Source organism: Panthera tigris, chromosome D3, assembly GCF_018350195.1.
Source record: "Panthera tigris isolate Pti1 chromosome D3, P.tigris_Pti1_mat1.1, whole genome shotgun sequence".
NCBI classification, from domain to species: domain Eukaryota; kingdom Metazoa; phylum Chordata; class Mammalia; order Carnivora; family Felidae; genus Panthera; species Panthera tigris.
In genome coordinates this window covers 6,844,711-6,858,984 of record NC_056671.1, presented here as the reverse complement: position 1 = coordinate 6,858,984, position 14,274 = coordinate 6,844,711, and the positions used below count along the sequence as shown (strand labels likewise).

The window sequence follows — 14,274 nt, the reverse complement described above, 5'->3', positions numbered from 1 at the left end:
ATAGTTATGTTTAAAAAAAACCAATAGTCATGGATAAAATTATGAGAGAGCAATAAATATTGTTAAGTTTGAAAGAAGAGAAAAGCTGGAGGCCTGGATGCTTGGTCTGGCTTTATCATCAACTACCATGAACCCTCTTACCCTCTGAGTTTCTTCGTATATAAATTGAGGGATCAGACAATCTTCCAGCTCATTCTCTGATTGTAACACAAAGTTCACAACGACTCAGACTGAACATTAATTCCGGCCTCCCTGGATTCGGGTGGAATTTCCGGTCTTTCTGCTGTGCCGTGGGCATGTGTCGTCGTGTTTGTGTTCTTCTTTTATGTATTTATGTTTTTTCTTACTAGCACATGAGTTGTACAGAAACTTGCTGTAATGAATCACTTCACCAGCTAAGGCAGTGATTCCACTGAGTTTTGTGGAAACTCCACTTAAAATCTATGGCTTTCAGAATTGAATCTTTATTCCTAGTTGTCTTATCACAGCTTGGATGAGTGCCGTTGAACTGGACTGAACTTTTTTTTTTAAGTGAAAATGATAATAGCGAGGAGCATCTTGATCTTGGGCTTGTAAATTCAAGCCCCATGTTGGGTGTAGAGATCACTTAAAAATAAAATCTTTAAAAAAAATTGCTATCATTTATCAACTGCCTCCTCTGTGCCGGGCATAGTGCTAAGAGGTTCGTGATCTCACTTAATCCTCATGAAAACCCTGTGAATGATGTGTTGTGATTGTCACCATCAGCTCCATATTACAGATTAGGAAACCAAGGCATAGATTAAGTACCCCACTGTTTGTCTTCAGATTTAGCTGGCATCTCTGTTTTAGTTGTCTACTGCTGTGTAGCAAACGACCACAAAATTCAGGGGCTTAAAGCAACCACTGTTGTATTATCTCTCCGGGTCCTGAGTTGACTGGACTCAGCTGGCTAGTTCTCACGTGGGGGGCAGCTAGGCTCAAGCAGAGCCCTGGGACCCCTGGCCTTCCCTCCCTCTCCATCGAGTTTTGTATCTCCCTACATGGCATCTCCACATGGCCTCTTCGCGTGTTCTTTCCACGGGGTAGGCTGGACTTCTTACGACGCTCGCTACTCAAGGCTTCCAAAGAGCAGACGTGCAGACCTTTCTATTGCCTGGCTCGGAAATCTCAGAACATCACCAACCCCACATTTTGGGGGTTAAAGCGTGTCACGGGGCCGGTCTATATTCCACTGGGAGGGGTCACATGAGGGTGGGACTACAGGAATCATAGCTCATCGGGGACATTGTGGGAGATTTCCCCTCTCAGATGGTAAATAGCGCTGAGCTGGGACACTTGGCTGGTGGCAAACGAGAGACGCCCGGACCACTAAGGAAGATGAAGGCGAAATTGAGAAGTAGCAAAGAGATAGAGAGGAAGCTGGCCACACTGGCTGACAGAGACATATAAAAAGAAAAAAGAAGAATATTGCAGGGTTTTCAAACATGGTGTTCAATTTCATGTAAAAAAACCCCCAAAAAACCTAAGGGCAAATCAGAATAATCAAATAATCTTGAAAAAGAAGACGAAAGTTGAACTCACACTTCCCAATTCAAATACTTTACAGTCATCAAGACAATGAGTGCTTCTGGCGTAAGAATAGACATATAGATCAGTGGGGCATGATTGAGGGTCCAGAGATAAGCTTTTGCAATTCTGGTCAGCTGATTTTCAACAAGGGTTCTACGATAAATCAGCGGGAAAAGAATAGTCTTTTCAAGCGGTTCTGCTGGGACAACTGAAGAGCCACATGCAAAAGAATGAAGTCAGATCCCTTCTTTGCCCTGGACGCAAAAATTAACTCAAAATGGATGACAGACCGAAATGTAAGACAAAAACTCTTAGAAGAAAACCTAAGAGTGAGTCTTCATGATCTTGTCTTAGGCAAAGCCTTCCTCAGTGCAACACCGAACATACCAGCACCAACAACAACATTGATGATTAGACTTCATGGCTTTAAAAGAGTTGGGGCGCCTGGGTGGCTCAGTCGGTTAAGCGTCCGACTTCGGCTCAGGTCACGATCTTGCGGTCCGTGAGTTCGAGCCCCACGTCAGGCTCTGGGCTGATGGCTCGGAGCCTGGAGCCTGCTTCTGATTCTGTGTCTCCCTCTCTCTCTGCCCCTCCCCCGTTCATGCTCTGTCTCTCTCTGTCTCAAAAATAAATAAAAAACATTAATAAATAAATAAATAAATAAAAGAGTAAGCCTTGGGGCACCTGGGTGGCTCAGTTGGGTGCCTGGGAGACTTGGGGCTCAGGTCAGGATCTCACGGTTCATGAGCCCCACATCCGGCTCTCTGAGCAGAGCCTGCTTCAGAGCCTCTGTCCACCGCCCCCCTCCCCCACCCCTGCCACACTCACACACTCTCTCTCTCTTAAAAACAAATAAATAAACTTAAAAAAAAAAAAAAAAGCAAAGAATGACTGGCATGCTCAACATTTGAAAAAAAAATAATAAATAAAAGAGTAAGCCTTGGGATACCTGGGTGGGTTAATCACTGCAGCTTGTGAGTCTTGATCTCTAGGTTGTGAGTTCAAGCTCCACACTGGGTATAGAGATTACTTAAAAATAATAACAGATAAAAATGAAAATAGTGAAAGATCGTTTGGGTGGCTCAGTCGGTTGAACATCTGACTTCAGCTCAGGTCATGATCCCAGGGCTCATGGGTTCGAGCACCCCCGTTGGGCTCTATGCTGACAGCTGGGAGCCTGGAGCCTGTTTCAGATTCTGGGTCTCTCCCTCTCTCTCTGCCCCTCCCTTACTAGTGCTCTGTCTGTCTCTCAAAAATAAATAAACATTAAAAAAAAATTTTTTTTAATAATAAAAGATCTTTAAAAAAAAAAAAAAAAGGCTTGGGGTACCCGGGTGGCTCAGTTGGTTAAGCGTCCGGCTTTGGCTCAGGTCATGATCTCATGGTTCATGGGTCCCAGCCCTGCGTCGGGCTCTGTGCTGACTGCTCAGAGCCCGGAGCCTGCTTCAGATTCTGTGTCTCCCTCCCCTCCCCTGCTTGCGCTCTGTCTCTCAAAAATAAATGAACATTAAAAATTTTTTAAATAAATTTTTAAAACGCTTACTCTCTCATCTTTTTCTTAAGATATTTTAATTTTTATTTTTAAGTAATCTCTGCACCCAACATGGGGCTGGAACTCACAACCCTTGAGAAGAAGAGTCACATGCTAGGCGCCCCTGTTTGTGTTCCTTAGGAAACAAAAGGTTCTTTTTTTTTTAACAAGCAAAGATAAAAATGTTTATTAAACAAACAAAGGCCTGTTGGCAAGAATGTGGAGGAAGGCTTTGTCGGTGGGAATGCAATCTGGTTCAACTTTGTGTTGGGCAATCTGGTGGTATCTATCAAGATTATAATGAAAACTCATATAAAAAGAGCTAATGCCAGATAATAGCAAGAGCTAACGGACAGAGGGTTTACTCTTCTGTCAGGCACTCTTCTGCATGCATTATACATCAAACTCAGTATTCAAAACAACCCTAAGGGGCAGGTACAACTCTTATCCTATCTAATGGGCAAGGAAAGTAAAGCATTGAGACGTTAAGTAACTTGTCCGAGGCCACACAGCTACTGAGTGAAGGAGATAAGATCTGAACCCAGGTCGTCCAGCTCTAGCACATGTGCCCAAAGATACATCATTCAGAATATTTACCATAGCATGGTGGCAATAGGGGAAAATTGGAAAGCACTTAAATGTCCATTAAAAGGCCATTGGTTAAATAATCCTTATGTGGTTTGTTTATACAATGAAATGGAGTTAAAAGCGAGATTGATCTCTGTTCTGATGTAGGAAGCTATTCATGACAAAAATAACTTGCAGATCTATTTGTGTATCATGCTTCGGCAAAACAAAACAAGATTTGTTATTTGTGGGCAAGTGTGTATTTACCCCAAATATTAGTCATCACCTCTAGGAAACGAGATTAAGGGGAACAACAGAAGGAAGACTTTTATTTCTCACTTGATATATTTGTTTTGAATTTTGAACAAAAACATATGTACCTTCAATAATTGCAGAGATTTTCATTCTTTTTTTTTTTTAAAAAAAGAAAAGACTCTGAGAGGCTATTCAAGAATATTCCATCAGGAAAAGTTGTGAATGGGGGCTCCTGGGTGACTCCGTTGGTTAAGCGTCTGACTCTTGGTTTCCGCTCAGGTCATGATCTCTCGGTTTGTGTTAATGAATTCGAACTCCATGTGGGGCTTTTTGCTGTCATTGTGGAGTCTGCTTGGGATTCTCTCTCTCTCTCTCCCTCTCTCTCTCTGCCCTTCCCCGGCTCGTGCTCTCCCGTTCTCTCTCTCTCTCTCTCTTAGATGAATAAATAAACTTAAAAAAAAAAAAAGAAGAAGAGTTATGAGCAGACCTTCTTTCTCTCTCTCCGCAGTGGATCTCATGGCTTGATCTCTCACCAAGGGGCTGCAGTCCCGCCCCCCAACCCCCAGGACCTTTCATTCCGGTCCTGTGGACCTTTCCGAAGCTCCCTAACAAGCTGCTTCCTCACCATGCCCCTCTCGCTGGGATACCTTTTCCCACTGAGTCACCTGCCTGCCTCCTTTGCATCCTTCAGGGCTAAGTTCAGAGTCATTTTCTCTGAGAAGCCCTCTCCAACCCCCACGGCCAGGATGAAGGCCCCTGGGCTCTGCCGCAGGGCCCTGTGCTTACCACTTTCACACGGTTACCCCCAAATGGTTGTTTGATTCTTTCCCCCGGATTCTACAATAGAACCCACAGGGGCAGGGGCTGTGTTTTCCATTCGTGTTTCTACTGTGCCTCGTCCGGAGCCAGTGCCTAAAAAATGTTCCTTGAAAGGGAATGAATGAGTGAGTGAGTGAGTGAATGAATGAATCTTTACAAGGGACAAAATGTTAACTCCTTCCCACTCCTACCGCATCATCACTGGAAGGTGAGTACAGTGAGGTCCATGCGTGAGCCCATCTGTCTGTTCTACTCCATGCCAACCTGTGTATATGTTTATAAATGCATCTATAAAATTTAGGGCCCCAGCTTCATGGATGAGCTCAAAAGGGTTCTGTGTTTACTCAAACAAAGCTATACTCCTCTTCCTCACCATTTCTGAAGAACACCTGATAAGATTTCTTTTTCATCACATTCTGTGAATTTAAAAAGGGCAGTAAAATCAGAGTCTAGACTGTGTTTGGGTTTTTTCATTTTCCTTTCTTTTTGTTTGTTATTGCTGTTTTTTTAGTGAGAGCCTCTGCCTACCGTGAACTTCTGGATTTTTTAGGCTTTTTTTCCTGGGAGGGTAAAGTCTTACGAGTCTTTTAACTAATATAGGCTCACACGCAGGATGCGGACTTTCTTTTGGAACCGTTTTTATGGAGAGGAAGCAACAAAGGGGCAGTCCAGGAAAGAATTCTAAGTAGGGATAGAATTAAAAGCCGAAGTGTGGGCTTTCCCAGATTTCTTTCAGGAGGATGTATGGTTCTCTGAAGACGGGAAGAATCCTGTTTTCACTCCCCCCACCCACCCACCCTCTGCCAGGCAGCTGGGGAGGGCGGGGGCGGGAATTCAGGTAGTCACAATACAGCAACTTAGGAGTTCTGAACCCCGTGGGAAATTGCTTTTGTGCCTCAATATCTTGGTGCGTAAAATGTGTTAATGTCGTAAGTCACAATATTGAGTGCTCCCTGCCAGACACTGTTTAATGCTTCACAGGCACTTATTCATTCAAATACTTATTAAGCACCTACTATGTGCAGACACTCTCCTGAGCCCTGGGGATATGACAGCGAACAAAATCTAGTGAGTGGTGGAGCTAGGATTCCAATTTAAGGTTCATCTGACTTTCCAGAGCCCTTACTTTTCGGCACTGAGCTGTGTAGTGTCTCTGCAGAAGGAAATAATAAAGACAGCCGATAGGAGTGTTTCGAGGCCAGAGCACGAAAAGCTGGAAAGGTCATCTAGTGCAGAGAGCACCCTGAACATTTGAGAAAGTGTAAATAGAAGAGCCAAGAATGGCTTTCACCACTTTGTGGCTTGAGAACAGAGTTAAGGTTGGCTTTGAATCTTTCCCCCTAATCCAGAGCAAGGACAGTCTGTCATTCCATAGAACCATCTAGTTTTGAGGGCTCCAGGTACATATGTGGGAAATTCATGTGCGTAGGGGACGTCACCCTTTCCACCCTTCAGTGTTTGTTCAGAATCCCACAATAGGAGGAATACACTGATGTTTGCACAGAACAGGTCTAGAAACTATATTCAGTGAGAGGGTGAGGGTATTAACCCCTCTGTTTGCTCCCCACCCCCAACCCCACCAAGATACTTTGCTGTCACACAGGAATCGACTAATGACCCTCCAGGTAAAGGGGATAGTAGCACAGTGCCTCGCACAAAACATGAACTCAGTAAGTACTTGCAGAAGGAATGAATAAATGATTTCAACTCACAGTCACATAACAAGCAGTCAAAAGCGATCACATTGCACGCAGCCCATCCCAAAGGTCAACCGAGTTTTTTCACGCACTCAGCTCCCACTGGAAAGATCAGGGGAGGCAAACCTATCCCTCAGCATCTTCTTTGAAATGCAACGACTTGCGGAAACATGTGGAGCTTCAAGAAGGTCAGAGCAGACTGTTTTGCTGTCCTTCTTCTTGGGCTACTGAGAAATCAGAAACATACCCAGGCACCCTGTGGACATGAAAATCGTCAGGATCCGGACGTCCCCATAAAGATGTCACTCAGCCCGAAATAAAGGTATTGACTCACTCAGGTTTCTAGTTTCTAAAACGATGACTTGAGAGAGGATAGGAAATACTGCCAAGTCATGAAGTTCACGACCTCCCCCAGACAGGGAACGTGACTCCTTCAAACATCGGTGCCTGTTCACCCAGCCGATTAAAACTACACAGGAGCCGAGCTCTTCTTAATTAACGTCCCTCCTTTTTAACACACACATGCCCTTCTCCACGCACATATTGTCCCGTCATTGCAATCGGGGCGTAGAAAGGCAAGTGACTCACTTGTCAACCACAATCTTCCAAAAAGGCATAGTAACCTGAATTTCGTTTCCAAAGAGTGAGGATCCAGTTAAGAAAGGGTGGCCTTTTCAATAGACTCTCACCCCTTAGCATGAACCATCCTAAGTCGCCAGTCTGTCTGTCCTCCTTGGCGTTGTCCGTCTGTCTGTTTCACTGCCATTCAACACATCTGGAGATCCCACTGCACGTCGGATTGGCTCTGGAAGCTGTTTGCCACACTGGCACAACTCTTGCGACAGAGGTTGGAAATTGGCATCTCTTCTGGCCTCTGGGTCTTGGAGCGTCCCGGATTCTTAGGTCTCAAACTGCGCATTTTGAGCTTGGTGTAGAATTTGGGGAACGAGGGACTCGAAAAATAATACACCAGCGGGTCCAGCATGCTGTTCATGTAGGTGAAGCTGAGGGTCACGTGCAGGGCTACGTGGACGGAGGGGTCACAGGCACTCGAGGGCACCGTCCAGAGGAAATAGAGCCTGGCCGACACGCTGGGCAGATAGCACGTGACGAACACAACCGCCACCACCGTGATGAACCGGATGGCCTTCTTCATCCGAGTCTGCCTGGCCAGCTGCTGCCTCTGCTTCAGGCTCCAAATAATCTTGCAGGAGCAAAACAGGATGACACCGAGGGGCAGGAAGAACTCCAGCTGGAACATGATGTCGTGCCAGCCGTTGGCCGACTCCATGATGAAGCTCTCGCAAGATACGGTGTCCTCTTGCACACACAGATGGTTCTCCATCAAAAGGTAGAGGGTCCCCAGGATGACCACGGTCCAAAGGGCAGACACGATGCCGGCGGCAGCCCGGTTGGAGATGGCGTTCACCAGGTGGTGGGGGTGGACCACCTTGAAGTACCTGTCCACCGCCACCACCGTGAGGAAGACGATGCTCCCGGCCCTGTTCATGGCCAGCATGAAGAGGGCCACCCGGCAGGGAATGTCCTCAAAGGCCCACTGCCTCTGTCTCCAGTAGTAGTCGGTCCGGAAGGGCAGGCAGATCATGAGAAGGAAGTCGGCCACGGCCAGGTTGAAAAGGTAAATGGTGCTCGGCTTCCAGGTCTTCATGCAGAAGCAGAAACCGCACAGGGCGACGCCGTTGCCCAGGGCGCCAAGCACGAAGGCCACGATCAGCAGCGGGGGCATCACCTGAGAGATGGGGTCCCCCTCGATGAGGCAGCACGACCCGTTGTCCATGGTGGACGGAGGACGGGGGTTCTGCGTGCCGGGCGGCCCCGGGAGCCCCCACAAAGACAGGTGCCGATCGGAACGCTACCACTCACCGGGCTGCTGGTTTTCTCCCTTCTCCACCCCGGGATGCGGGCGGACGCGGACCGCAGGTGCGGGTGGATGCGGCCGCCGCCAGGAGGCCAGGAACGTCAGCCGGGAAAGGAGAGGCTCGGGGAGGTCCGTTCGTCTCCGGCTGTCCCAGGCCGGGAGAAGCGGGTGGCACCGCGAGGCTTTGAGGCGCAGGCGGTCACTTCTGGGAAGCGGTGGGCAGGTCCAGAAGGACTCATGCTGCGGCCCCGGCCCCGCGGTGATTTTTCTCTGCGGCCTCACTCTGCTCTTCAGACTCCTGTGCTGGAGAGCGTGCAGGGCCGCCCAGAAGGCACGAGAAAAGCTTGTTTGTCCTCCCTCCCGGTGGAGAAATACAAACATTTCCTGGAGCCGTTCTGGGCCTCTGCCTTTGCTTTCCTCCCCTAACCTTTGCCTGACTGCCCCGTCCGCCCCCCATCCCATGGGGCGCTCCCAGGCGGTGCCAGAGGGGGAGGCCTTGCTCCGCAGCTCCTCAGAGCCGTTTCCTGTGCCCACACCCAAAAATAAGGCACGCAGAAGTCAGAAGCGTCAGGGGAGGGAAAAAAGCTCTAAAACCGGCACCCGCCGGCTGTCGTTAGAAAAGCTCCGTGAAGCGTGACATCTTTCCTTCCCTCCGTTCGTACCTCCTGCCCTTTGCATCCTTCCCTGGACCCAAGTGACCTGTTGCACAATGAGCAGGACCACGCAATGGACGTGAAGCCACCTCTCATGTGCCGGTCCCCACGCAGCGGCCTCTCGGGGAGTCAGTTCCTGCCTCAGCTGTTTGCAAAAGAGGATTTGGCTCGGAGTGTCCCGCTGGCCCAAAACCATGATAGATATGCTTTTAATTTTAACTGTCGGCTGCGCCCGTTGGTGGGGGGAGTGAGGGCCGGGCAGTTGGTCCGAGAGCCTATCTCTAAAATAATCACGGGTAAAATTAGACTGCACCCAAGACTGGAGTCTTTGCTAAAATTTCCTACCCTTCGGTTTGCTAGATGATCCACCTGCCCCTGTGCCTTTCAGCTCCCAGCTTAGGAAAGGGGTGCAGGGGAGGGAAACGCATTGAAAGGAGGCGTACACGCCTTCTTCCAGATGCTGATTAAAGCGAAGCTCTTCCCACTGAATCCTGGATCCAGGTCAGTCCCACGACATCCCCCCCAACCCCACCATGATCGCTGTCACCTCCCACCTGGGGGAAATATTGAGAGACTTTCCCGAGTGGTTTCCTTTCCTCTAATCTATTCCCTGTAATCTCCTGTAATCCCCCCCCCTCCACCCGTACCACAGTGTGATTTTTCTAAAGCACAGATGTGATCACATCCTTTTTGTTTTTTTTTTTTAACTTAACCTTCATTTGCTCACTTCAAGCTGCCAGGGGGATCGCTGTATGACTCGTGAGCTATATCTGGTTCTAAAGCCAGTTGGATTTGGGCCACATGTTTGTTTCTTTGTTTTTTTAGATTTTTTTTTTTTATTTGAAAGTGAGAGAGCAAGCAGGGGAGAGGGACAGAGGAGAGAGAGAGAGAGAGAGAGAGAGAGAGAGAGAGAATCTTAAGCAGACTTAATGCTCAGCTCCGACGGGCCATATGTTTTAAAGAGCTAGGACTGGGGCACCTGGGTGGCTCAGTCGGTTAAGCCTCTGACTTTGGCTCAGGTCACGATCTCGCAGTTTGGGAGTTCGAGCCCTGTACTGGGCTCTGTGCTGATAGCTCAGAGCCTGGAGCCTTTTTAGGATTTTGTGTCTCCCTCTATCTCTGTCTCTCTGCCCCTCCCCTGCTCTCTCCCCCTCTCTCTCAAAAGTAAAATAAAAACATTTTTAAAAATTAAAAAAATTTTTTTTTAGAAAGCTAGGACTGTCCTATAAAAACCTGGATTTCCAGAGCGTCTCGGAAAACTGGAAGACCTGGCTGCTCTGGGCCAATAGTCCCACATCGTAACAATCAGCTGGAGCCAAGAGTAGCTGCTCCCCTGAGACAGAGTAAGACTTTCCCACTTTGCCCCAGTCCTTACCACTCCCTAGTGCCTGGGCAGCTTCACTCATTCACATGCCTGGTATCTGTGGGATTTTAAGTTTGCACCTCTGCTCTGGGCTAAAGGTCACATTCCTCAGATTGGTATACCAGGCCCTTCACAGATGGTTCTCCAACTACCTTTCCAATGCCCTTCTCCTACTTTTTCTCCTCATATGTCACTTGTCTCATAACTTCTAATAAATAAGTGTCCAGCAAACATGCCTATGTAGCTGCCCCACTCATCCAAGAGGTCCTTGGAGACAAAATCCATGTTCTTGGTGAATACCTTAATGTGGTCAGGCTGGAATTTTCAACAAATGGAAAATGGTCCTCATCTGTGTAAGCAGATACTGTCAAGGTTCTTGTAAACACGAGTGCTTCCCTTTTCTCAAATGACAAACACCTACCTTTCTTTTTCACATTGTTTGTCTTGCCAAATCACCTTCTCTTTCTCTTTGACTGCAGAATTCACTGGAAGGGAGAAGATTAGGAAGATATAGGTTTCCATTTCCCTGAAAGTCTGCTGTTGATAACAAGGGAGGCTGGGCCTATGTGGGGCTTGGGGTATATGGGAAGTCTCTGTACCTTCCCCTCAATTTTGCTGTGAATGTAAAACTGCTCTTAAAAAAAGAGTCTTAAAGGAAACACATAACAAATTAATTGCTTTGAGAAGAAACAAACAGGGCAAAGAAAAAAATTTAAAAAATAAAAAATAAATTTAAATAAACTTTAAAAGGAGCCTTAAAAAGTTTAAACCAAATTTTACTGCTGACCGTATTTTCGCTCCTAGCTACTAATCACAGTGCCTGGTGCAAAGCAGAGGCTTTATTGATGTCAGAATGCTTATTCAATGAACCTCTGAGGTGTTTTTACTAGATGCTTCCCCCAGATAAGAAAGGTATTATTCGCTGTGTGGAGCTGAATGTTTAGTAGGGGAAATGAGACAAGTCCATAAATGACAATTTAACAAAACACATTGAATAAGCCTATTTTTCAAGTTGTAGTGGACACAGAACAGATGATATGTGAGATTATTGTGGATGATACAGAGTCAGATACATTTGTATTTTGACTTTGTAGCTACGACTTTAATATGTGTTTGAAAAAAAATACAACTGGTCCATCGGAGTTTTGAGAACGAGGGGAGTGATGGAGAGCTGTTAAAATTTCTCGGGGACAGAAATGGAAGGAACAGACATTCCAGACCAAACGAAGAGTGTGGAAGAAGTAAGGCTGGAGAGGCGTTTGAGGGGCTTGGAACCTGGAGTTTACGTCACAGAACCATTAGGATAAAACAGGCCACGCTGAGTGGGGCTGTCTTCCGAGGGCGTTTGGACTCAGTAGGGGCGGGGAGCCACTTTGGAGTGGGGGAATAGTTGAAAGAGAGAAAAGGGAAGCAACGGGCTTTTGTTGCCCACCCCCTTCTCTTGTCTGCTCTGGAGTCACAGAGCTTCCTGTTTTTTGCCCCCAGGTATCCTGCAGACTCCAACCCACAAGTCCTTTCTAGTGTGTTCTGTGGTAAGCCACAGAGCAGGTATTATTGAGGAAGGAGGGCCTCCAGATAACTGAAGCCCCTTCCCTTAAGTACTAACGCTGAAAAAAAATAGTTTCTTATCCTCTTCCTCAGATTCCACCTCAGACAAGGGGAACAGTCTGCACCATCCATTTAGCCACAAACCCATCAGCTTGGTTCCCTCTTCTCCACTCACCACAATCGCCAATCTGTCAACCACATGCCCCAAATGTCTCTCCACCCTATTGCTATCACTTTGACTAATCCAAGGTTCTGGAGGAACACAATCATCTCATCTCCTCCTGTCTTGTTCCTCCTTCAATCCATTTCCAAAACTCAAATCTGTTGACGCGACTCATCTGGATGAATGTTCCGGCAGCTTCCCTGTTGTCCTTAGCAGGGAGTTCAAGATGGCTGACAAGGCACCGTAGGAACTGACCTGGACACCTCCCATAGAAGCTTTACTCTGTCTAGTATCCAAAAGCTGTCTTTTTTTTTTCAAATGTTTATTTGTTTGGGGGGGGGGGGTGGGAGGGACAGAGAGAGAGAGAGAGAGAGAGAGAGAGAGAATCCCAAGCAGGTTCCACATCCAGCGCAGAGCCTGATCTCAGGACCCTGAGATCACTACCTGAGCTGAAAGCAAGTGTCAGATGCTTAACTGACTGAGCCCCCCAGGCACCCCCCAAAGGCTGTCTTCTAGGAACTCCTGGGGACATACTTCCTTCCCTCTTAGTCTTGGATAACTCCTCCTTTGTCAGCCTCAGCCTAGACTAGCATCTTCCAACAGAAGATACCACAACGATGGACATGCTCCGTGAGGTTCATGTAACTATGAAGGAATTGAAATGGGGCTAGTAGGACCTGAATTTTCAATATTATTTAATTAATTTGCCGTTGAAAAGCCACATGTGGTTTGCGGCGATCACACTTCCTACAACTGCCAGGCCTTCTGTGAATCTCGCTCTCCAGTCTGGATTAGGCTGTGTTCCTCGTTGCCGCTTCTGGCACGCATACACTTACCACACATTCTTGTGATGGTTTACTCGTGTGTCTCCCGCAGCCTCTGTCCCTAGGAAGACAAACACTGGATCTGGTTCAGCTTTGCAAGCCCAGAACATAACCCCATGCCTGACCCCACAGGGACACTCGGTAAGTCAGCCCTGAATAAATGAACTAACGAACACATGATCCCAGACTTCTGGAGTTTACTTCTTTTTTTTTTTTTAAGTTTATTTATTTATTTGAGAGAGAGAGACAGCAGGGGAGAGGCAGAGAGAGAGAGAGAGAGAGAGAGGAAGAGAGAGAATCCCAAGCAGGCTCCACGCTGTCAGCACAGAGTCCGACACGGGGCTCGAACTCACAAACCGTGACATCGTGACCTGAGCCAAAATCAAGAGTCGGATGCTTAACCGACCTAGCCACCTCCCCCACCCCCCCGACCCCAGGTGCCTCTCTGCGGTTTATTCCCCTCCTGGCTGTGAGGAGACACCACCGAACAGGAAACGCGGGTTAAGAAACTTGAGAATACACCTGCCGGACTGATTTGGAGCTCTTGGGCCCTGCATGCCCCCCTCCTCCAGTGTTTTCCAAGATGACATTTCACTTTATGGACATTCCTGTGGGGCTGCCTAGCAAGCGTCAGGAGGAAGAACTGTGTGGTACCGTATTCGAAAGACATACGACGCCCCGCCGTGCGTTCCTCCCTTCCTCCCACACTGCTGCCACCTTCACTCTGCCGGACTTGTGCCATTTTGTTTCCACATCAAGCAAGGTTCTGTGTCACCAGCCGGGTGTCCTACGATTCAACTCAAGTGCGGACCCCACTGGTTAGAGGCTCGCTGCCCCCCAGGGAGATGCCAATCACCAGTTGTAGGTTCCCAGGTTCCCCACAATTTTTGTCTGACTTGGTTACAACTTGAGGTTGCCATGACCCCTCTCTCCGGATTCTGTCATATACTAAAACAGCCACTGGAGCTCAGGAAACACACGTATGTGTGTTTACCAGTTTATTATGTAATAAAGCATGTGGTAAAGGATATAGATGAGCAGCCAGATGAAGAGGTATATAGGGTGAGGTCTGGAAGGGTCCCAAGTGCAGGAAGTTCTGTCCTCATGGAGTTGGGCTGTGTCACCCTCCTGGTTCATGGAAGCTCACCAGCCCAGAAGCCCCCAAATCCCATTCAACTGGGATTTTTACGGAGGCTTTGTCATATAGACAGGATAGATTATTAACTCCATTTCCAATCTCTCTCCCCTCTCTAGAGGAATCAGGGCGGGTAGGGTTGAAAATTCCAAGCTTTTAATCGTGGCTGGATCTTTTTGGTGACCAGCCCTCAACGAGGAGCTCAGGCGCTCCCCAAGAATCACCTCATTAGAGCAAAAGACACTCCAGGAAATGCCAAGTGACATAGGAGCTCAGTGTCAGATGCTCC

At 47.6% G+C, this 14,274-nt stretch overlaps 1 protein-coding gene and 1 long non-coding RNA gene across 2 annotated transcripts in view; one reads left to right on the top strand and one right to left on the bottom strand.

Annotated features, from left to right (window-relative positions):
• The window catches only part of LOC122232716, a 33,510-nt gene extending 28,661 nt beyond the window's left edge, over window positions 1-4,849 (top strand). Inside the window, exon 3 of the long non-coding RNA XR_006210103.1 lies at window positions 4,413-4,849. This is a non-coding gene — a long non-coding RNA (uncharacterized LOC122232716). The remainder of the gene's footprint in view (window positions 1-4,412) is intronic.
• A 700-nt stretch (window positions 4,850-5,549) lies between these two features.
• Window positions 5,550-9,033, bottom strand: HCAR1 (hydroxycarboxylic acid receptor 1). Its single transcript, XM_015536423.2, has one exon. It carries the CDS (start codon window positions 8,216-8,218, stop codon window positions 7,187-7,189), a length of 1,032 nt encoding a protein of 343 aa, XP_015391909.1. The 5' UTR covers window positions 8,219-9,033; the 3' UTR covers window positions 5,550-7,186.
• Between the last annotated feature and the right edge of the window lie 5,241 nt (window positions 9,034-14,274).

What these genes read in the sequence shown, in the direction of transcription:
- HCAR1 (XM_015536423.2), bottom strand. Translation starts at nt 8,218, where the DNA reads ATGGACAACGGGTCGTGCTGCCTCATCGAGGGGGACCCCATCTCTCAG.